The sequence below is a fragment of the Panthera pardus genome, unplaced genomic scaffold (assembly GCF_024362965.1).
Source record: "Panthera pardus isolate Hobbes unplaced genomic scaffold, ASM2436296v1 HiC_scaffold_25, whole genome shotgun sequence".
NCBI lineage: Eukaryota > Metazoa > Chordata > Mammalia > Carnivora > Felidae > Panthera > Panthera pardus.
In genome coordinates this window covers 41,298,265-41,321,220 of record NW_026526821.1, presented here as the reverse complement: position 1 = coordinate 41,321,220, position 22,956 = coordinate 41,298,265, and the positions used below count along the sequence as shown (strand labels likewise).

The window sequence follows — 22,956 nt, the reverse complement described above, 5'->3', positions numbered from 1 at the left end:
ATGGAAAGTTGCCTTCTCAGTATTCCATCTACCTACCCCACTTTTCCACAAAGCATTTTTTATTATCTTACATTTTTTTTGTTTGTTTATTGTTTATTTTTAAATTTCTTTCCCCGACCCCCGCCCCCATCAGAATATAAGCTTCAAGGAGGCAGGGATATTGTCTTTATGGTTTGCTGCTGTATCCTAGTGCCCAGAACAGTACCTGGGTCACAGCAAACCCTTGGATTTAATCACGACAAGAGTCAAAACCGTGCTGGTTTGAGATTACGTGTTTCTCATGATGTGAAGGAGGCCTGCAGAATTACATAGTCAAAACTGAATCTGGAAATCATATTGAACATAAAGGAGGTATTTATATTTTGGAAGAACAATAGTAGGTCAAAAGGGCTTTAGTGGCCAGGACCTCATCTTTGATTTTTCTGTACTTAGATTAGGAAGGCTATGAAATGAGCCAGAGCAAACATAACCTTGTGTATTGACAACAGCCAAGATCATAGATGAATCATGCCATTAGACCTGTGCCAGCAGTGGGCTCACTTGGAAGAGCAAGAGGTACATTTGGAGTAGTCTTTATATTGACTGGTAAGCATATTGTGATGATAAGGCTATCGATCCAAGAGGTGGGAAGAGGACTCACACCCTACCACTGTCTGCTGACAGGCGATCCCAGTTTCGAAAAGAAATCATCTGTTCTCAGCTTACTAGCTAAAAAGAATGAATAAATAAAACACAGGCAAATGTGTGTGTCTGTACACATATGTGCGTGTGTGCATGTGTGTGTGTGTGTGTGTGTGTGTGTGTATGAACAGGGGTGGGAAAAATCTATGTCGATAAAGATATCTTGGGACGGAACGGTGAGTGAATAAAACCTGTGAAGCCTCACCATTCAGAGAATGGCCTCAGCTGTCAGCATTTAGTTGACTAACACTTGTCAGCCGCAAACAGTGAAAACAGTGACAGCTTCTCACATAAGACTCATCTTCCACGGAGCATAATGATGTATGGGTCGGGAGCTGGGGGGGGGGGGGCGGTGGATGACAACAGTTTGCTGTATCAGAAATTCATTTCATTGCAAGGACTACGTCTCGGCAAAGGGAGCCTGCTGACCCAGTGGCGGCCACACAAGGTCCTTGCTGCTCTGCTTCAGTGCTTTCTCTGATTGGCCTTCTTCAATTCCATCTTCCAGGTTAATAATAAAAGATTCCAGTTCTCTAGCAAAAGTTCCAAGGTTAATGTAGGAAGTTTTCAGTGAAAAACTTATCACACTACCTGGTTGATTTCCAAGAGTTCAGCATATGGCCTAGGGTGTGCCGGGCACCCATTCGATGGAGCCCACTGTTTCCAAAATGCCCCTCTGTGGGGACTCATTAGGACTTGGAGACTAAAAGGAACAAGGAGATTTTTCTTTTGGTGGTGTTGTTGATAATGGCATAACTGTGCCTATCAGTCTTTTCAAGGAGAATGTGCCTGAGTGCAAAAATGGGTAAGAAGAGATGAGAAGTTAAAGGTGGTGACAATCTCTTTTGACTCTTAAGTGCCACTTCACTTAAAGGTGTTCAATTCATAATCTGCAGTGGAGAATCTATAAACACCACCTGACACATCTGTTCTCAGGGAACAGAGGAAATGTCAGGAAGGCTTCAGATCTCACTTTAATTCTGGGTGTGGGGTAATCGGGTTTCATGACACCATCTCCTACAACATGTAAAGAAACGACCAGAAACCTGGCTCTTCAAAGTGTGATGCAAAACAGTAAAGAACATTCTACCTGTCATGGAGGGAAAGCCTCTAATTTATTTCCTTTAAACGTTTTTCATTTCATTTTTTTCTCCAAACTAAACCTGCTAATTTTGACCTGTCTGAAGGCAGCCAAGCTCTGAGTTGGCACTTGCAACCTCTTAGAGCATTTCTGAGCAAAGTGTTGTTATGCAGAAGAAAAATGGAATCCGTGAATGAGGAATGAGAATGCACCCTTCTGACTGGAAGCACTGTCACTCATAGGTAGTGGAATTGGTGGCTTCCTGACAGAGACCTAAATGAACACTGAAATCAATCTGGTGAAGAGCTATAGGCATTTCTAGAAAATAACATTTGAGTAAAGAGTAATGTTATCGTTCACCTCTGTGGATGAGGCCTAGAAGACTCCTCAAAAGAAATCTGAGCCCACCTGCTTCTTGGCTCTGCCCTTCCGTTTCTTCTGTGCTTTGTTTTTCCTCTGGACTGTTCTCATCTTTCAAGGAAACCAAGGAGGGAAAAAAATACATCAAGTCAATTGATGAAATACCTCTTTATGGCTAATATGCGGCACTGAAATTAATTGTAACCAATGTAGCATGACTCCCCAAGCAAGGCAGAGAGATGAATCAGAGGCATGAAACAGAAAAATTACCTACATAAATAGGTGCATTTATACTGGTCCATTCTCACCTGATTTGCTTGATGAAATGTTAAACTACAGTAAACAAAATTTACTCAGCACTCCTACAACATTTCTCTCCTTGCGCAGCATTTCCCAAAATGCAATACAAGATCTTAATTCGAATCTGTTTTTCTCCCTTGACTCAAGCAGTATGCACTGTGTAAGGAAGTTCAGTTGATTAAGTTTTATGACTTTTATTTTCCTGTTTGATACATGTTGCAAAAAACATCTATTTTTACCTAACTTACACATGGCAGTCTAACGTATCTATGCTATGAAATATTTTGTCTTGAACAGATTATGTTGGTCAAGTTTACACTATAGTACATAACTCCTTGAAAAATAAGTAACTGGGCAGGTGCATTGTGGCTGAATACTAGAAACTAGTTAAAATTTTCTTTTGGCTTAAAACGTATAATATGTATCTGTGGATTTACGTGTAGAAAAAATTAAAATTTTCAAAGGCAAATAAAGGCATGATTTTATAACTCATTGCTGGGAGGGTTTCCAAATCTCTTCTTATTTGGAAATTTTTAGAAAGGAAAGATTTATATAAAGACACAGGAACACAATATTAAACATGGAATTAGACTACAGAAAACAGAGACGCAGAAGTTACTAGCATATATAACTACGGGTTAAAGATGGCCACAGATCCTTTGTCTCTCAGGAAGTGGACTCTGTCTCTCCTCTCCTTGAATCCGCTCTTGTTCTGTGACTTGTTTAGATCAATGAAAAGGGGCCCCGAAGCTGAGGCCTCAGAGGACCAGCAGCTTTTGCTTTCTTCCTCTGGGAAGCCAGCCACCATGTTGTAGCGATGCTCAGGCTAGCCTACCAAATGGGGAGAGGCACATGGAGAGAGAGAAGAGCCGTGTGGAGAAACTCCAAGGGGCCAGACACGTGGGTGAATCCTTCTGCACCTTCCAACCCAGCCCAGTTGCCCGTGCATGCAGCCAGATGACCTCAGCCAATGTCACAAGGAGCCGAAGAGTCACCCAGCTGAGTCCTTTTAAAATTCCTGACCTATAACCAGGTTCAGATCATTTAATCTTGTTTTACTCGACTGCTTCGACCTACCATCTGTTGCTACTACCTGCTCTTAATCCAGAGGCAGGAAGATGGGGAATCCTCCCCAGAGGAGGACTCCAATAGGGGAGCCGAAACAAGAGCCTTAGAAGCAATGGGGAAACATTTCCCAGAGCAGGTCTATAAAATAACCTAGGGAAGAGAGCTGCAGATGGGAAAAACATCTGGGATTGACTTGAATGACAGAAAAAGTTTACAATAGAATGGCAAAAATACATACATACATACATGCATGCATCCATAAAGAAGAGTTAATTCTGAAGTGGGGAAGGAATGCTACTGATGAATACATAAGTATGTATACAATTCCCTCTGCCCAACATCAGCTATTTGCCCTGGGGGATATGGTATAACTTCTAATGTGAGAACCTGGGGCAGCTCTGTAGCTACCTAAACCCTATGTTCTAAATGGCCTATTTACAGTACCACATAATGGTCTGACATCTGCTCTTTTGTAGTTCTCCAAGTAGGCGATGGCATTGGCTTTTGCTCTAGGAAGGAAATAGCCATCATTGCTTCTCTTGCCCCCTTAACAAGGCCACGCTGGTGCCACAGCATGTGTCAAAAACATAGGTCAGTATGTTCCCTGTTCATTCCACCAAATGGGAGTTAGAGTCAAGCACGAGAAATCTGCCAGCTTTTCTGTCTCCCCTAGCAAAGTCTTTTTAACAGAGATTTCACAATAGGCTTGAAGCTGGCAGTGACAGGCTGCCTTTAAAATTAGTCCAGTTACCACATCTCCTATAGAGTAAAAAGCTTTCTTGTGGAGGGAGGAAGATAAGAAGGGAAAGAGAAACAACAATTAAGTCACAGGAAGGCGAGGAATTTGTGCTAGCCTTTCGAAACGCATGAGAAGGAAATTTATGGTCAGACTCCCAAGTCTAGCTCTATAACAATAAATACCATTCTGGTTGTTTTCCTTAATGTACCGCCACTGGGTTTTTACCCATGTGCATATGCATGCTGTCTCACTTCCTAAGACAGCCACCTCAGTGCCATGCTTTTGTTTCCTACTTTGAGCCTTGACTTGCCATATTTCTGCCCTTGGGAAGCAAACTCAAGAAACACTTGCCATGTTTATTACGGAGGAAGTGTATTCTAGAAGAATGCTGGATTTGCCATCTGAGTAACATGCCCTCAAAAGACAAGGTTTAGGTACATTCCTTTCGTCAATCTCCAGACAGTGCATCCTCAAATCCAGCAGGGGGAACCAGTGTAGAAGTCTTGCTTTCAAAGCAAGCATTCTCTGGCAATTAGATTAACATTCATTTCACTCTTTCAGAAGGATATTTTGGCTGGCTTATAGCTTTCCATCCACTTAAAATGCCCCAAATGAGTGAGTTCTTAGTGAAACTGTGGTCTTCCACTGGTAGGGGAAAAAAAAATCCCATTACACTGTTACCCGTAAGTATTTGATAAGGACAAGCTTTCCTTTTATCAGCCTTGTCTGTCTAGCAATCTTCACAGGAAGCCCATAAACAATAAAAAGTTAAGTAGAGTGGTGAATATAAACTTGTGGTTTTTAGAAGGGATTTGGAAGGCTTACAATAAATGTGAAGAAATATAAGGAAGTGACAGGCTATTTTGTTAGCTTAAAAAATGTCATGCAGAAGCTAAATTCTCTTAGTTAGTTTGCCTTTAAGACCGCATATTTATTTCAGATAATAAATCGCTATAGCATTCATGGTGGGAGTCACATAACACTTGATTTTCTTGTGCCAAAAGGCACAGTAACCTCTCAGAATTCTAGATGTTGCATAATTTCTATGTCTTCAGTATTAGTATCCTGCCCTTTGCTCTTTCAACCTATATTTATTGAGCATGTACTATATTCAAGCATATTTCAGGACTTTTATAGAAATAAAAATAAGGGGTCCCTGCTGCAAACTGAATTCACATAAGCAGAAGGAATGCATCATTGGCTGGATGATGACAAGAACGTAATCCATGTTTATTTCTCGATGAGAGAGATTTACAAGGGCAAAATCTCAATGTCATGGCCACAGATTATTATCCTGATTATGTGTAGTTTTGTTTGCAAACTGTGCACGGGAATGGGAAGAGAAAGGGGAAGTAAATCAGAGAAAATCCGTCCCCGCTACTGGGGAAACAACCTGATGTGCACTGCCTATTCCTGTATTATTACTCTTTCTTATAAAGGTGCCAAGATTTCCAGACACAGATAGAGCACATGCAGTCAAAAAACAGTGGTTTGCAGATTAGATTATTTGTCTCCATTTTGCAGCCCCTTGTAATGGATTATACAGTTCAGTATTCTCCCAATGTGGGCAGAGCATACTTTCCAAACACACTGATGTTAGATTTGACCAAGTTACCTGATGTGGCTAATGAAATATTTGTGGACACAAGGTGAGCAAAAGACCAAACTGTACTGCATAACTGGACTTTGTGCCTGTGCTCTTGACATTTGCCATGACAAGAAGATGGTCCTATAGCTACTGGTCCCTGATCTGGACCCAAGCCCAGGCAAGGCACAGCTTGAAATGAAACTGCCCAGCTGGACCCAGCCCACATCAGGTGAATGACAGAAACTCTCAAACCTGTGAGCATGAGAATAAATAGTTTGGTCCTAAGGCACTGCATTGGGGGGGTGGGGGGGTTATTTGTTACACAGTATCATCGTGACGGTAGCTGGTTAATACAAATGGTATATTCATTTTTCTCAGGTCAGAATGGCTCAACTTTTTTTTTCTTTTCTTTTTTCAAGTTAGCACTCTTTTATTTATAAAGAATTCAGTCTTTAATTCTGTATTTTGACACCAAGCTACATTCTCATCTCACACATTTCAAAATTCTCTAGAACATACACATGTGAAAAATAACTTTAGCGTATATAAGGAAGGAATGATCTCAAAAATATGTACTGCCATCAGTTATAGTTAAGTTTTATTTAATAAAGCTATGTGGGTAGTGGGATAATACTAGTTAATACCAGCTAATGATTATTGAATATTGGCTATGTTCTACTCAGTGTTTGCATAGGCCATCAGATTTAATTCTCATAGCAACCCAGTGAGTTTGGTATTATTATTATCCACATTTTAGGGTTAAAAAAACTGAGGCACAGAGATGTTAAATAATTTGCCTAAGATCCTACAGCTAGGAAGTGGTGGGAACAGGGTTTTGACCTGGTCAGCTCATGTCAGAGCCCACGTTCCCTTCTTGGAAACATAACTAATATTTATTGTTTGGGTAAGATAAATTATGGGTCAGCAAAAATGTGAAAAAATGCAGGGTATTTTAGTGGCTCAGTTAAGCGCCTGACTTCGGCTCAGGTCATGATCTCACAGTTCATGAGTTCGAGCCCCATGTCAGGCTCTGTGTTGACAGATCAGAGCCTGGAGCCTGCTTCAGATTCTGTGTCTCCCTCTCTCTCTGCCCCTTCTTGGCTCTCTCTCTCTCAAAAAAATAAAATGTTAAAAAAAAATTTTTAATGTGAAAAAATGATACTAAATAATAATAACAGCTAAAGAACTAAATGATAATGTCATGAAGATTAACATGGAACACCAAGAACATTGAGAATTGAGTTTATCTGACATTTAAGTCAGGTAAGCACAATACTATAACTCTAAACTTTTTTTTAATGCTAAAGATATTTTTATTTTGAAATAATTTTAAGCCATAGAAAGTTACAAGAACAGTACAAAGTATTTTCTTTTTTTTTCCCCCTGAATCTATCAAGAGTGAGTTGTGAACATAATCACCTCCATCAACCCTACAAACTTTAGTATATATTTTGTACAAACAAGGACATTTTCTTCCAAAACCATGATGCAACCATCAGGACCAGGAGATTAGCCCTGATGACATTCCTGCTATCTAAGCCACAGACCACATTCAAGTTTTGCCCATTTTCTAATAATACCTTTCATAATTTTCTAGGATCACATGCAGCATTTAGTTGTCATGTCTGTTTAGTCCTTCAACCTAAGATGGAGATGCCCTTCTGACCTTGCTTGAGCTCTGTGCCAGGTGTTCAGCACCTCAACCTTACCCCCTTCAGCGGGAGTGTCTACCTCGCTCGGCTCTATTTGATGGCTTTAGGAAGGAAGAAGGGAAAGGAGGGAGGGATGCTTAGTTCCAAAAACTTAAAAACTGTTCTGGAGGTTTCCTCACCCAATTAGTTGATGTGAACAGATTAGTCTTAGAAAATTAAGTTCCCAACTTGGCTGCCTCATTATTCTAATGAAAAGCTTCACATGCATCTTTCAATGCAGATAAAAAGAGATGTACATTTGAGTAGTCACGATCTCACATGAGTGGCAGCTGCTGTCCCAAGCGCCTCCTTGGCACAAGGCACTTACACTCTTACGCCCCTCACACCCCTTACTGTGAATTCCAAAAGAGTCCTACTGAGTTAGACTTTGGTCTACATTTTTACAGATGAAGAAATCAAGGTTGTGGGGGGAAAAATAACTTCCCTGAAGTCCCATAAGTAGCGGCAGGGCTGGGTCTTACATTCAAGTCCACGTTATGCCAAAGCCTGAGGTCTCTCTTTCTTGCAGATTCCTGTGATTTCTGCTGACCCTCGATAACAAAATTGTAAGTCCTGAGACAGAGGCCCTTGCTCTTGCTGTGGTGTCAGCAGCTCCCAGCACAGTGCCTAAGTTCATTAGGGGCTCCATAAATACTTGTCAAGGGATTAAAAAGGAAACTTCATTTCCCCCTAAGCAGTAATTATTTATTATTATTATTATTTTTTATTTTTTTTTAACGTTTATTTATTTTTGAGACAGAGAGAGACAGAGCATGACGGGGGAGGGTCACAGAGAGAGGGAGACACAGAATCTGAAACAGGCTCCAGGCTCTGAGCTGTCAGCACAGAGCCCGACGCGGGGCTTGAACTCACTGACCGCGAGATCATGACCTGAGCCGAAGTCGGACGTTTAACCGACCGAGCCACCCAGGCGCCCCTATTATTATTATTATTGCTTGCACTGTATTTCAGTTCTCAATGTAGAAAAGGTGTGTTTCTATCTGAGCCTCTGGTTGAACCGCATTAAATTTTGGATCTGTTTTAAAATGTCATGTGTCTTTTATCACAAGTAATGGTTCCTAAAAATCCAACGCAGTGACATGTAGGGAGCACAGGTAGCTAGAATTCATCTGCTCTCACCACCACCCAGGTCCGGCCTCCTTCCTCCCTTTTTCTCCTGGGTTGTGATAGGGTCTTGTCCTCCAGATCTGTTCTCAACCTAGAGGCCAGTTTGTTTTCAAATGTAAGTCGGATCATACCATTCCCCTGCTCAAATGTCGCTCACAGGCAACAAGGCCCTGTGTGGTGGAGACCGCTATGGTTTTCCCACCCCGACATTTTTCTAGAAGCCTCCTACACATTCTGTTCCAGCCACACTGGCTATTCCTCCTAGGGTCTCTTATCCCCAGGTCTTTCCACTGCCCTTCCCCTCTGCCTGCAGTGTTTTCATGTCTGACAAGTCTTTGCTCAATATTTCTCCTTTCCAATGGAGTCTATGCTGAACAGTCCACTTAAACATCTCCCCCTCCCTACACCCTCCGTCCTCCTCACCAGGATCTACTTTTTATTTATTTATTTTTCCAATCATCTGTCATCTTCTAATACATAATTTAGGTAGGTATTGCATTCATTGCTTATATATATCTGCCCCCACTTGAATGTAAGCTCCACCAAAGCAAGGATGTTTGTTTGCTTCATAGCCTGAGATCTCCTAAGTACCTAGAATGAACACATGACAGATGTTCAATAAATATTTGTGAGTTAATGAAATGTGGCCTTGCATAGTTAGTTAACAAATTAATCAGGAAAAAAGGGGAAGATTATCTATTCCAAAATCATTTGGTTAGTTATAAAATTTGGGGGCATAATGCGGGGCAGCATTTTTCAAGGAAGTTGGCCCCGACACAGAACCTAGGCTCTTGCTAGCCACCATTTTGTCTTCTTAATGGAGTAGTCACCTTAGAGAAGGAGTCCTTTCCTCAGGCCAGGGGAGATTATGCACAGAAGTTGTTACAATACAGTTATCCAGGCTAATAACTTAGCACCTTCTGGGAAGGTGGTGGAGCACACATAGCCCATTTGGGGAAATGCTTGCTTTCTTGGCTGCCAGTACCAATTCTACTCAAAAGAAATACTGTTACAACCATGTCTAATTCATAGAGGGTGCGTAAGACCTATGGTTTGTCTTCAGTTATAGGACAGAGAAGACAATCATCTTGTTCCTATTTCCTGTGTCCCCAAATAGCATACTTGTCCATGTAGAGGGAAGAGGAAATAATTGAATCTGTTACTTTTAACAAGATATGTCTGTTAAAAGAGACCTAAGTATAACAAAAGTTCAATGAAAGGAAACACATGAGACTGTAGCGTGCAAGAGCCCCTTCCATATATTTTGTATGATGGTAAATAGAGTGCCAAGTGCTCAATAAGAAACTCAACAAATATCTGCCGAAGGATTGAACTTTGTAGCATTTCCACGTTGAAGGTATGACCCTGGCATACCAAAACTTGCCACGACATATCTTGGTATAAAAATAGCACAAGGCAATGCACCAGAGTGCTATTTTCAATATCACACACACCCTCTTAATAGATAACATATGGTTCTCCCATATGGCATGTTAATACAAATACTTTTACCCTGATATGGTTAGCTTTTAATCCAAGGATTTTCAAGTACTTTACAAACACTATTCATTAACAGTCTTCCCTGGGGGGAGTTGCAGTGCCTTGCAGAGATACAAAGCATCCTGAATATAATCAATAACCATTAAGGAATGACAATAATAAGAAATACATTAATGTGGCCTTTTTTTAAGATAAGGAAAAAAAAACAGTTGGGAATTAAGCAACATTCTCAAAGTCTTCTGATGATTTCATGGTGCACTTAAGGTTACAAATCAACTTCTACTGATGCTTATGGTTATTCTACCAGTTGACCTAGGCTAGTGAATAGATCATAAATTGCACTGGTTTTAGGTATGCACATAAGCTTGTTTCTACACCATAACTGGGAAAATGACGACCAAAACAAACTTAGCATAACAGCACTACAATGGGATTTCTTGGTGCTCTCTCTTAAGCCCTAAGGTTTAATTTCCTTCTATAAATTCCAGTTCTCTCTATTGTCATTTATGCTTCTGAATCAAGATATCTGGTGTGCCTACACATTTGTTTAAAACAGGCACACATTGTGCTCTCTGCAGATGTTAAGACAGAACTGGCAAAATGAAACTAGTTTTTTTTGTTGAAGAAGAGAAAGGATATAAAGATATTCTTTGAATAGAAGAATCATTCCATGAATAAATTCAAAAGCTGCTAGGTATCTTTGCCACCAGTTAATGTTGGGTGAGTACCCACAAAGTTCAAGATGATGGAGAGGAAATAACTAGGCTATTAGGAAGGGGACAGAAGTAAATATAGGCTATTAGGAAGGGACAGAAGCATTTCTTTCCTTTTGGAAGTTGAGGAAAGAAAGCTGGTTGGAGTGGTTTCATGAGATGTATCTGTCCGCACAAGGTGAAATTGAGACTAGAGACAATTATTCAGACAAAAATATAAAATTTTATCTCATATATGTAGATCTAAATAGATATTGATCAGTTAAGCTGACTTGAGGAAAATATAAGTAAGTGCTTCAGTTTCCTGCTTGCTTTGCTCATGTGGCTCTTTGGGAAACTAGTATTCGAAAATGTGCATGGGTGGCTCAGTTGGTTAAACATCTGACTCTTAGTCTTGGCTCAGGTCATGATCTCATGGTTTGTGAGTTTGAGCCCTGCATTCGGCTCTGTGCTGACAGTGCAGAACCTGTCTGGGATTCTCTCTCCCTTTCTCTCTGCCCCTCCCCTACTTATGCTCTCCAAATAAATAAATAAATAAATAAATACACTTTAAAAAAAAAAAAAAAAAGAAAATGTGCATGTGCTAAGAGCAGGTGTCCCCCAGGGAAAGCACAATTCAGTATATGTATGTTCTGTTACGGGCAGTCCCACATGGTTGTGGGAAGTAAAATCCTTTGCCTTTATCTTTCTACCATTTCCCCCCTTTAACACAGTTGTTCCTTCGGTGTCAAAACATGCTATTTTAAGTGGTGAAAATAGAAATTTCACCACTGGTTTGGAATTTTGAAGTTTAGGATGAAGGCAATGTGAGGGTTTTCCAGAATTTAATATGAACTTTTTATAAAAATGTGTCCTCACTTAAATTGTAATCCTCTAAATGATAAAACTTGACCACTCTTCCTAAGTTTACTAACAGAATTCCAGTAATGGTTTTGTTTAACCCAATGTTTACTTAATAGCTATTTGAAATTATTTTACCAGAATAAATGTCAACATATGACTTCCTGTATTTTACACACATAAAAAAATTCCTTAGGGCAGAAATCACACTCATCGAAATGTGGCATGTCCAAATTGAGATGTGCTGTAAATGTCAAATATACGTTCACTTTTAAGGATAGCAGAAAAAAAATGTAAAATATCTCATCAGCAATTTCTATATCAAATAACACGTTGAAATGCAACACTTTGGCTATATTAAGTAAATAAAATATAGAGTTAAAATTAATGCTGCCCGTGTCCCTTTGTTTTAAAAACGTTGCTTCTCAAATTTTAAAGTTACATGTGCAACTGTGACTCATGTTGTATTTCTATCAGGTGGGCCGATCTAGAGCTCACTAGTGAGGGAAGGGGCTACAGAGCTCAGAGTCCAGTGGAGCAAGTGGGTGTTGAGGTCAAAGCTATCAAATCCCCATCCACTGTTCCTCTGCACTTACCAATGGTTTCTTCTCATGAGCACCTGTGGCACTCTGCCTTAGGGTCTTTTTCGAGTCTCAGCAGGATGCTTGTCCTATGCAGCCAATTTGGAAGCAGCCCAACCAGTGATGGACCAGACAATATAATTAACACCTTGCTTTCATTCCCCTGAGGGGGACAACTCTGGGGCACATCCCACAGAGTTCTCCTCCAGGACCCAATCCCAAATGCCCATAGGACAACCTGTTTGTTCATGAACTTGTGTTTCCTTTCTCTGGCTCACTTCCCTACTTCCCTCCTGGTGCTTCCTAGGATCATTCCCCAAATCAGCCACTTGCCCTTGAATCCTTATCTTGACATGGAGGACCTGACCTAAGACATTTTAAAACAATTTTAATTACACAAACATGTTATCTCCAGTTGTGATAAGTGCTAGTGGAGGGAAGCACAGTTTGGCAAGAGGCCTTCTAAGAAGGTCATCGGAGGGGACTTCCCAGGGGAACGGGTAGTTAGTTGATCAGTTTAAGGCACTTATATGAAATTAATTGGTAGAAATTAATGAAGCAAAAAGGGAGAGATAGATGAGTGTTCCAGGTGGAGTGAAGAGCATGTCCATAGGTCCTGTTGTGGGAAAGATCATGGCATCTTTGAAGAATTAGGGGTGGCCAATGGGGCTAGAGTAGAGAGTGAGGGCCACTAGATGGGCCTAAAGGGAAGATACCCAGGCAAAAGGAGCAGGGTGATTTGATGGCACAGGGGATGTTCCAAAGGTTGGAGAACAAGATGGAGAGGTGAGAGTAAGCATGTACATTTGGGGGGTCACAGTGACTTAGTACTGCAGGACCACTGCCAACAATGGGAGTGGAGCAAGGAGAGAAGTCAGAAGAAGAAGTGGTTATGTGACAAAGTGGTTACTGAGGAGGGAGATACATCAGTGAGGGTGGTACAGAGCCTTGGTTTCTCTCTTACCTGGCTGATTCTCATGGGGACTGGATTGATCTGGGTGGGGGTAGGAGGTGGAGAAAAGTGACTAATGCAGAACTGATTAAAATACTTCAGGTAAGAGATGATGAAAGTCAGAGATAAAGGGGTGGCAGGAGAGGAGAGAGAGAATAGGAAGGATTTAGGGCAGAATCAACTGGCTTTGGTGAGTAGTTGGATGGAGGTGTGAAGGATGAGAGGCAGTGCCAGCCTCTATCTACATTTCAGCCAAAGTTCTGAATGATCCCATGTAATACTCAGAATAACCCTGTGGTACAGATACAATAAATATTCTATGTTATAGGTGAAGAAATGATATCTGGCTAGCTTAAATGACACTTCCAAAGGTCCCATAACTAGTAGGGAGTAGAAACAGGATTTGAGCCTTGGTCATCTGCTTCCAAAATGAAATCTGTTAATCACCATGCTATCATGCTATCCAGAATCCCATCCAGGCATATATGGCCTGGGATAATCAGAGCTGGGGAGCAATTACTGAGCCTGGGAACAAAGGAAGGCATGTTGGTTTATGGTGGCCATAAGGTATGCAGTACAGATGTTTCAGTAGAAAGGAAGGGAAATCAAATAGATGGGAAGGAAAAATAGACCAGTAGAAATCCTTCCAAAATAGTATCTAGAAAATTTGTATAAGATTTTTTTTAAGTGAAGCATGCATATATAGGCTTTTCCCTCTATCTAAAAGTTCAAGTTTTGCTACTTCACTTTTATGAAAGACCTATATTAGTACCTATTTTCAATAACCAAAAAAAAAGCTGAAGATTTTCACTTTTATGAAATAGTAACTGCCTTTTTGCTTTGAGATACTTTGGCTTCCAAAAGGTTTCACAGGAAACTGCTACTTTCAGACAGAGAAGGAAACCTGTAATAGTCATTTATATATATATATATATATATATATATATATATATATATATATATACACACACACACACACACACACACACACACACACACATATACATAGTTATATATACATATATATATATATATATATATATATATATATATAGTTATGCTACTTTCTGAAATTCCTGGTTAGCTTTGTGTGTGTGTATGTGTGTGTGTGTGTGATTTTGTCTGGGTTGAATTTTTTGATGGATGGTATGAAATAGTTGCTTCCAATATCTATTCCCCTTCTGTCACAAGTAGGACTACATCTTACTATAAGCCATCCTGCCAGTCTAAGAAATAGGACTCTAGCCTCCTTTGTCCCATTTCTGCATACGTTCTGTGATTTGCAGGCCGATAATACTTCCTCCTTCTCCTACATGTGTCCAATATTGTCATTCCTTCTTTCTTATCAAGCCATGATTTAAGAAGGCATTGGCTGTCATTTGCAATTTAGTATAAATTACTTTTATTTGGTAATTAAACCATCACCTCTCCCAAGACTACTGATAACACTGTAATTATCTAGTATTCCTCACTATAACGCTAATTCTTTAATTACTATACTGAGTGCCAAGACTTCCTGGTTTTGACTTTAAATACTCCCAAATTTCTTTTTATTTATTTATTTATTTATTTATTTATTTATTTATTTATTATTTACTTATTTATTTATGTTATAGAGAGAGAAAGAGGGAGAGAGAGACAGAGAGGGAGAGAGAGTGATCAGGGGAGGGGCAGAGAGAGAAGAAGAGAGACTCCCAAGCAGGCTCAGCACTGTCAGCATGGAGCCCAATGCAGAGCTCAAACTCATGAGGTGTCAGATCACGACCTGAGCTGAAATCCAGAGTTAGACACTTAACTGACTGAGCCACCCAGGTGCTCCAAATACCCCCAAAGTTATATTAGGCATATTTCAAAGAATTATTGGGGTCTCACTTCACTTTGAACAAATAGAACTCTATGTATTGTTGTTGCTGTTGTTCTGTTCTCTTCCCAATGGTAACTGTTTTTCCCTTGTACCAGGGCAATACCTGCTGGCAATGGATCATCTCCTTGAGATGACAATCACATACTCGATAGCCACCTGAAGCAATTAGTCAATAGACTCAAGGACTCGGGAAAAATTGTCTAGGGTCGCTGATGTTATTTTAGACAAGCAAATGTAAATATCAGAAGCCACATCAAAAGACAAATGGGAACATATGTTTCTCCTCTCCTGATGGCAGGGTATGCCACAGACAATTAAGTATTGCCAATATGTATGATGCTATACACATAAAGGAACACCTGAATCCCTAGCACAGCATTCTGGCATGTGCTTTGTTCTTTTTGCCAGATTGGTCAATTTGCAGAAGTGTGCCCTTATCTGATGCACTTTTTTGGATAACGCTGAAGAGATTCCAGTTGTCTCCTCTCCACAGAAATATGTTTGGTTAAAAGTGACCTCTGATCAATGAAAAGAGAAATCTCTACAAGTGATCACACGCATTCAAAATGGGAATCAGTTGGCGAAGTGGACATTGGCCTATTCCCTCTCATGGGCTCTAGGGATAGACTTCTTTTTTCACTGTAATATAGTTGATGTACCATATTATACTAGTTTCATGTGTACAACATAGTGATTTGACAATCCTATACATTATAAAATGCTCACTGGGGTAAGTACAGTTACCATCTGTCACAATACAAAGTTATTACAATTAGGGATAGTCATTTACTATGTAGAGCCCCTCCCCACTTGAACTTGAACCCCAGCAGGAGAGAGTGGACATAGCAGGGAGCAAGAGACAGAAACAGTTACGCCACCAATAAGAAAGACCACAGGAGAACATTCTCACACCAACAGCTTGAGAAAGGTTTTTAGGACTTTCTATCTTCTTGGCAGTTTGCTTATAAGAATAAATTACCTCTCCCAGCTCTCATTACCAATGTCAGATGAGCTTGGACTTGGTGGAACCAATTTCCCCCTGCTTTACCTCAGAAGATCTGTAGCTTATGGAAGTGTCAAAATGGGCTTGAGGTATGTATATATGTATGTATGTATGTATGTATGTATTTATGTCCAGTTGACATACATTTCTATATTAGTTTCAAGAAAACATAGTGATCTGACATTTATATACATTACAAAATGCTCACCATACTATGTCTAATTACCAACTGTCACCCTACAAACTTGTGTGAATATTTTCTTCAGAAAACCCCTGAATTAACAGTACTGTAATGAATGCTACCTTGTGACTCCAAACGTCAATCAAAACATGTCAAAATAGATCAAAAGTTTTTCGGATCACATGACAGTGGTCTGGACAAATACTCAAATACATGCATATACCTCTTGAACCACTCAAACGACTGGCAACTGAATAATTTCCTCTAAAATTGGCTATTAAGTTTGTGATTGGAATCATTTACAATAACAAATAGTTATAAGAAGAAACATGATGTACTTAAAATGAAAGATGACCCTCCAATGCTGTCCTATTAAGGCTAATTAAATTATGATTTGGGTCCATTTTAATTACAACTAATAATGAGTTCTACAAGGTAAGCTTTAAGAGGGATAAACACAGACTCAAGGCTGCAATTAGTTTGATCAGGAAGCAGAGATATCTAGCTGATTCATTGCCACTTTAAAAAACTTCTCTTTTTTTATAATGTTTATTTATTTTTGAGACACAGAGAGAGAGAGAGACAGAGTGCGAGCAGGGGAGGAGCACAGAGAGAGGGAGACACAGAATCTGAAGCAGACTCCAGGCTCTGAACTCTCAATACAGAGCCCCATGTGGGGCTCAAACCCACGAACTGTGAGATCATGACTTAAGCCGAAGTCAGATGCTTAACTGACTGAGCTACCCAGGCTCCAAGAACTTTTATTTACAGCCCAAACTCCCCACTCTTTGCACATTTTGTCCCATTTTCATGTATAGTTTCAACTGGAACCTCAGGTTAGCAATTTTTAGTGCTACAAGTTCGAGCAGAGTAGTAAAATAAGAAAGCCACACTACTATCTGGGGCTAGATAAAACATTAAATATGATGAACAGCTTTTAATTTGTCGCTTCAGCTTTTTTTTTCCTTTTTGCCTCTTCTAGTATGAATTCATTAATCATATTTATATGTTAACACATTGACTTTTGTTGACTCGTGGGCTAACTAATACATTTTTGTTAATGCTCTGGTAAAATTAAAATGCAGATTTTTTAAAAAAGATTTCTCATCCAAGGATCTTGAGTCCAGTTGTAGAGACACAAAAGTCAAATTGTGAGACTGGATTATTTTTCCCCATTAAAATCCAGATCTGACACAAATTCCCTACATGTCACCAGTACTGTATAAAGCCCTTGTGGTGCCAATATTTAGTGAGCAGTGAGGAATACTTACTGGCAGTCCATACATTTTTCACTCCGCTTGTTGGAGAAGGTTATTGTTATTCACGTGATGGATAGAAACACAAAATGAGTTCTCTGAGAGACCATACCCTTGTAGGTCCATAATTCTCTTCTGACAGGACCACATTAGTCATTTTAGTGACTCAATTTTTGAACCTGTTTTTGTCTCCCTGAAGGAACGAGAGAAATCCTATGTAAAATGTATCCAAGCCGAAAAGAGGACTCTCAGCGTTTTACCTCAAGTAAGATAAATTAGAGGCATGGGAAGGAGTTCTGCTATCATGGCTGGGTGGTGTGAGAAGCACGTCTGAATACTTCCTGAGGATACAATGAGTGTCTTTCTAGGATGATTTTAGAGCAGAGGTCAGCAAACTCTGGCCCGCAGGCCTGTTTTCTCGTACAGCCTGCATGCTAAGAATGGTTTTTACATTTTTAAAGGGTTGTAATAAAAACAAAGAAAAATATGCGACAGAGACCATATGTGGCCTGTGAAGCCAAAAATATTTCCCATCTGGTCCTCTACAGAAGTGTGCTGACTCCTGTTTTAGAGCAACCTAATGAAATAAATAGTGGGAGATGACTCAGCCTACAAGACCACACATCTGAATGCCTTGTGGAGGGGTGATTCCCCGTGTGGTGTAGGAACTGGCTTGACCCATTACTCAGATAACCCTCCACTACCTCCTGTCCACCGAAGATGTCACTTTCTGCAAGGTAGCAAAGTCCATGTCTCTGACATATTCTTAGTGATTCCAAGACTGCAGATGGTACTGGAAGGGGCTTTTGACTTACACATGAGCTTAACTCAATAAGAGGATTTGATATTTGAGGGGCTCCCAAAGAATCCAAGGACAGAGACACAGAGAGGATGTAGGGTGTCTTAGAATGGGAAACAAGAAGACCATTGGGATTATGGTGGTTTTAAAAACATGCCCACAAATTCTTAGATCCTCCTCTAAGAGGTGAAACTTAATGTGCCTCCCTGAGACTGTGTGTTGGATTTATGGACTTGCATAATTAAAAGAATATGGCAGCAACAATGGTCTGTTACTTTTGATATTAGGTTATAAGAGGATTGCCACTTGTGTCTTGAATATGCTTTTACTCTCTTGGGTCACTTGCTCTGGAGGAAGCCAGCACCATGTCATGAGGATACAGACTAGCCTATAGAGAGGCTGACATGACAAAGAACTGAGGTGTCTGGGAAACATTCAGCAAGAAGGTGCCCAGGGCTACCCTTCCCCAAGAGAGGATGGGTGCAGAAGGTGTGGTGAATACATAGGGACAATGAGCTGAGTAGGTGCCACAAATATGATGTTACATAGGTTTATCCCACTTTCATCCAGCTATGGGTGTGAAGGGCCCTGTCCCTCGAATCCTTCCCTCTCTTGTGGAAACTGATTTTTAGTTTCTAAGTCTAGAACAATGGGTGTCCTTCCAAGAAATCCCAATTTTGCCTACAGAGAATCTCCTAGAATTTAAACTGTTTACCCCTAGTATACTCCCTTCTCCCTTTCTCCCCCCCTCCTCTCCATACTTACCTCCCTGTTCTTCTGCTTCTCAGTTCCTCTTCTACCCAGTCTTTATCTTCCCTGTCCTATGCACTTTGGGACATCACTGCCAGCAGACAGCATCCTAACCTGCCTCCTTCTCACCCCCACATTCCTACACCTTTAGTTTAAGGAGTCATGGATGTGAAATGCCACTGCTCCTGATCTGACGGAGCCCTCTCATATGTCTGAAGGAGAGAACTAAAACTTACATAAGAAAGTTTCAGAAATGATCCCAGTCAACACTTGGCATCAAAGCGTGTAACGGTTGGTTTGACTAAGATTTATTTGCCATTTGTTGAACAGTTAATACGACTTAATGTAATATCATCGATAAAATGAGAAATACATATTTGGGCTTTGTCTCTAGGTTCTGGCACAGAGCTCTTAAAGCCCCTATAATTTTTGGAGTGATGGAAGTGATAGGAACATCTTTGTTATTCATAATAATATGTCCCTTTCAACGTTACTTGATTTATGCTAATAGGGCAACTCTTGGTGGACTCCCAGACAACTTTTAGGATGGGCTAGTTGCCAGAGGACTCAACCATGTGTTTAGGTAGAAGCTCTCAGCCTCAACCCTGACCTCTGGGAAGGGGAGAGGGACCAGAGATCGAGTCAGTGACCAATGGCCAATGATTCAATCAACCATGCCTATGGTACAGAATCTCCATAAAAACCATGAACAACAGTTGGGTTTGGACAGCTTCCAGGTTGGTGAACACATCCACGTGCTAAGAGGTGGTGCACCTCAACTCCACAGAAGCTCCTATGCTCAGGACCCTTTTGGACCTCACCCTATGTACCTCTTCATCTGGCTACTCATTTGTGTCCTTCATAATATTTTTTATAATAAGCTGGTAGTAGTAAGTTAGCTGTTTCCCTGAGTTCTGTGAGCTGTTCCAGCAAATCATCAAACCTGAAGAGGGGGTTATGAGGACACCCTTGCTTCATAGCCAGTCAGTCAGTCAGGAGTCTGGGTGCCCTAGACTTGCAATTGATGTCGGAAGTGGGGCAACCCTGTGAGACTGAGCCCTTAACCTATGGGGTCTGATGCTAAATCCAGGTAGTTGGTGTCAGAGTTGAAGTCAATGGTAGGACACTTAGTTGGTGAAGTTGGTGAGCCAGAGAATTGATTGGTGCCAGGAGTAAATCCACACTTTTGGTGTCAGAAGTATTGTGAGTAGAAAGAGATCATAGTAGAAGTAATGCTTGGGCATTGTGCTAAATGCTGTAGAGTTTTATCTCACTTCATCTTCACCCAAACTGGTGTGAGGGTAACATCCTTGCCTTCTCTTTTTGATAAGGCAGTTGAGGCTTCCTGTTAAATAATGTACCCAAATTCCCACTGATCAAGTAAAAATTTAGACCTGTCCTAACTGCCCTGATTATATGCCCACACTCTGAATTCCACCTCCTTTTCAGCATTCAGAAAACACCCTAACAAATTCCTTGCTGGTTAGTTCTGAAATGACCTTCGCCTCCCAAAGATCTTTGTTAATAAAGATAACAGAAACGGCTCTGGGGTAGCTTTAGCTGTTGTCAAATAACCACAGGTCTGATATTCTGGGGGCTATTTTCTGCCCAGGAAAAGGAAGATTTCAAAACCGAAATTACACACAAGGCAGGCAATCCTAGAAAAGAAAGGGATTAATAGACTTCCTGTAACTGTAACTACCACATTCTGCTTTGGGGAGCAATGTTTTATTACTATGTTCACTGCTCTTTTATTCCCTAAAGAACTCTTTCAACAATGATTTATCTTAATTTGACTTTTTTTTTTTTTCCAGGAAAGCAAGCAGTACACTTCATTCAAGAGAAATGATTTGTAGTTGTGGTAAATTCCCTTTGTTCATTTACTTATTTGTTTGTTCATTTATTTGGTTACCCAGAAATGTTTACTGAGTGCTTAGTATTAAAAAAAAAAGTTACTTCTCTAAAATACCATAAGCCCTTTCATTTTTACAGGTAAACACACATGAGACCTCATGGCTGCATTTGTGCTCCTTATATTTTTTTATAATGCATTGTCTGCGCTGACCAGAGTTGAAGTTTTATAGTAGAAACCTATTACCTCGAAGATGAAAAAGTGGCCAACAGTCAGTAATAATTGACAGTTTTTCAACATAAAGAGCAAAGGGTGTTCTATAAACTAAAAAAGAAAGACACGAACAAACAAGTATGTTCCAAACTTGTATATGTTATAATTTTCAGGAAACTGGCTTTTTATTTCTTTTCTCGGCTGAAACTTCACTGTTAGCTCATAAAGGCTTATGATTCTTTTGGTTGGCACCTGTTGAAGGAATAATGGCAGACTTATTGATGGGATAGCAACAGATAGATGGCCAGGAATGTTTCTACATGGAGGAAAGTAAAAGTTTTAAATCTCTCTAAGGAAAGACTACACATGGAAGAGAAAAAAAATAATTTGACCATACTTTTTCTGAGAAGCTAGCAAAACTTCCCTGCCCTTGATATGATTTTATCGGACTAAGTCAGTTTTCAATTCTATACTCAGGCTATTTAAAAAGGCTTTATTTTTCCCTAGGATTTTTCCTATGGAGAGAAAAACTGAATTTCTATTACCTATAATAATAATAATGATAATAGTCATAATTTTTTAAATGTTTATTTATTTTTGAGAGATAGAGACAGAGCGTGAGCAGGGGAGGGGCAGAGTGAGAGGAAGACACAGCATCTGAAGCAGGTTCCAGCCTCTGAGCTGTCAGCACAGAGCCCGACGCGGGGCTCAAACTCCTGAATCGTGAAATCATGACCGGAGCCAAATTTGAACGCTTAACAGACTCAGCCACCCAAGAACCCCAACAGCCATCATTTTTGAGTGCCTACTGTATATTTACTCGTCAGACTTTAGGCTTGTTCTTTTATATTTTGCTTCTAATCCTTGCCCAAATCCCAGGAAGTAAAGATTATTATTCCTATTTCGCGGAAGAGAACTCTGTGGTGTAGAAAGACTTATTAGTCTATAGGCCACTAAGTGGTAGAGCTGAAATTCAAACCCTGATCTGGCTGCCATGGGAGCCTGTACCCTTTCTGCCATGACACATGGCACAGTGCCTCCCCAACTGACCTTAGGCCAGGAAAATGCTCCCAAGTTCCCAATTTACTGTATGAAAATACTCATTGTCGTATAATTAGATTTTATGCATTTTATGCATTTACGCATAATTAGATTAAATTTTGAGGCACAGATTCAATGTGAAATCATCACTATCTTTTATTTCAGGGCTTCATTTGCTTCTCATTCCTAGTCCCAGTAAACATCCTGTTTACACACCAAAAGCCTCCTCTGAAGGCACCTTCTGGTAATTGAGGGTTATGATAGTTTTGTTTGTTTGGTTTTTAATGATTATTTATTTATTTTGAGAGAGAGAGAGATAGCATGCACTTGACAGCGAGAGGGGACATGGGCAGGGGAGAGTTAGAGAAAGAGAGTGAGAAAGAGAGATTGAGAGAGAGAGAGAGAGAGAGAGAGAGAGAGAATCCCAAGCAGGCTCTGTGCTGTCAGTGTAGAGCCCAACCAGAGTTCAAACTCAGGAACTGTGAGATCATGACCTGAGCTGAAATCAGGAGTCAGACGCTCAATCTACTGAGCCACCCAGGCACCGGTGAGGGATATGATGTTTTAATCATCACTAACTCTTGTGGTCATTGAGACAGACTGCTTCAAACCTGTTCCTGTACAACTTAGTAGTTCTAAATCTAAGCTTGCACGGTGTCCATGAATAAATTGAAAAGTAAAGCCTCAAGATTCAGCCTCCTAAGACTGGTGTCCAAATTTCAAAATTGGGTCTTTAACCCACAAACTGGCTCTCATATTATTTCTAAGATCCATT

The 22,956-nt window shown here is 40.3% G+C and overlaps 1 protein-coding gene across 1 annotated transcript in view; it reads right to left on the bottom strand.

Annotated features, from left to right (window-relative positions):
- The window catches only part of MACROD2 (mono-ADP ribosylhydrolase 2), a 2,022,401-nt gene that overhangs the window by 108,523 nt on the left and 1,890,922 nt on the right, over positions 1 to 22,956 (bottom strand). The window contains exon 12 of the mRNA XM_019462769.2: positions 2,171 to 2,233. Within this exon, the coding sequence (XP_019318314.1) occupies positions 2,171 to 2,233 (63 nt within the window). The remainder of the gene's footprint in view (positions 1 to 2,170; positions 2,234 to 22,956) is intronic.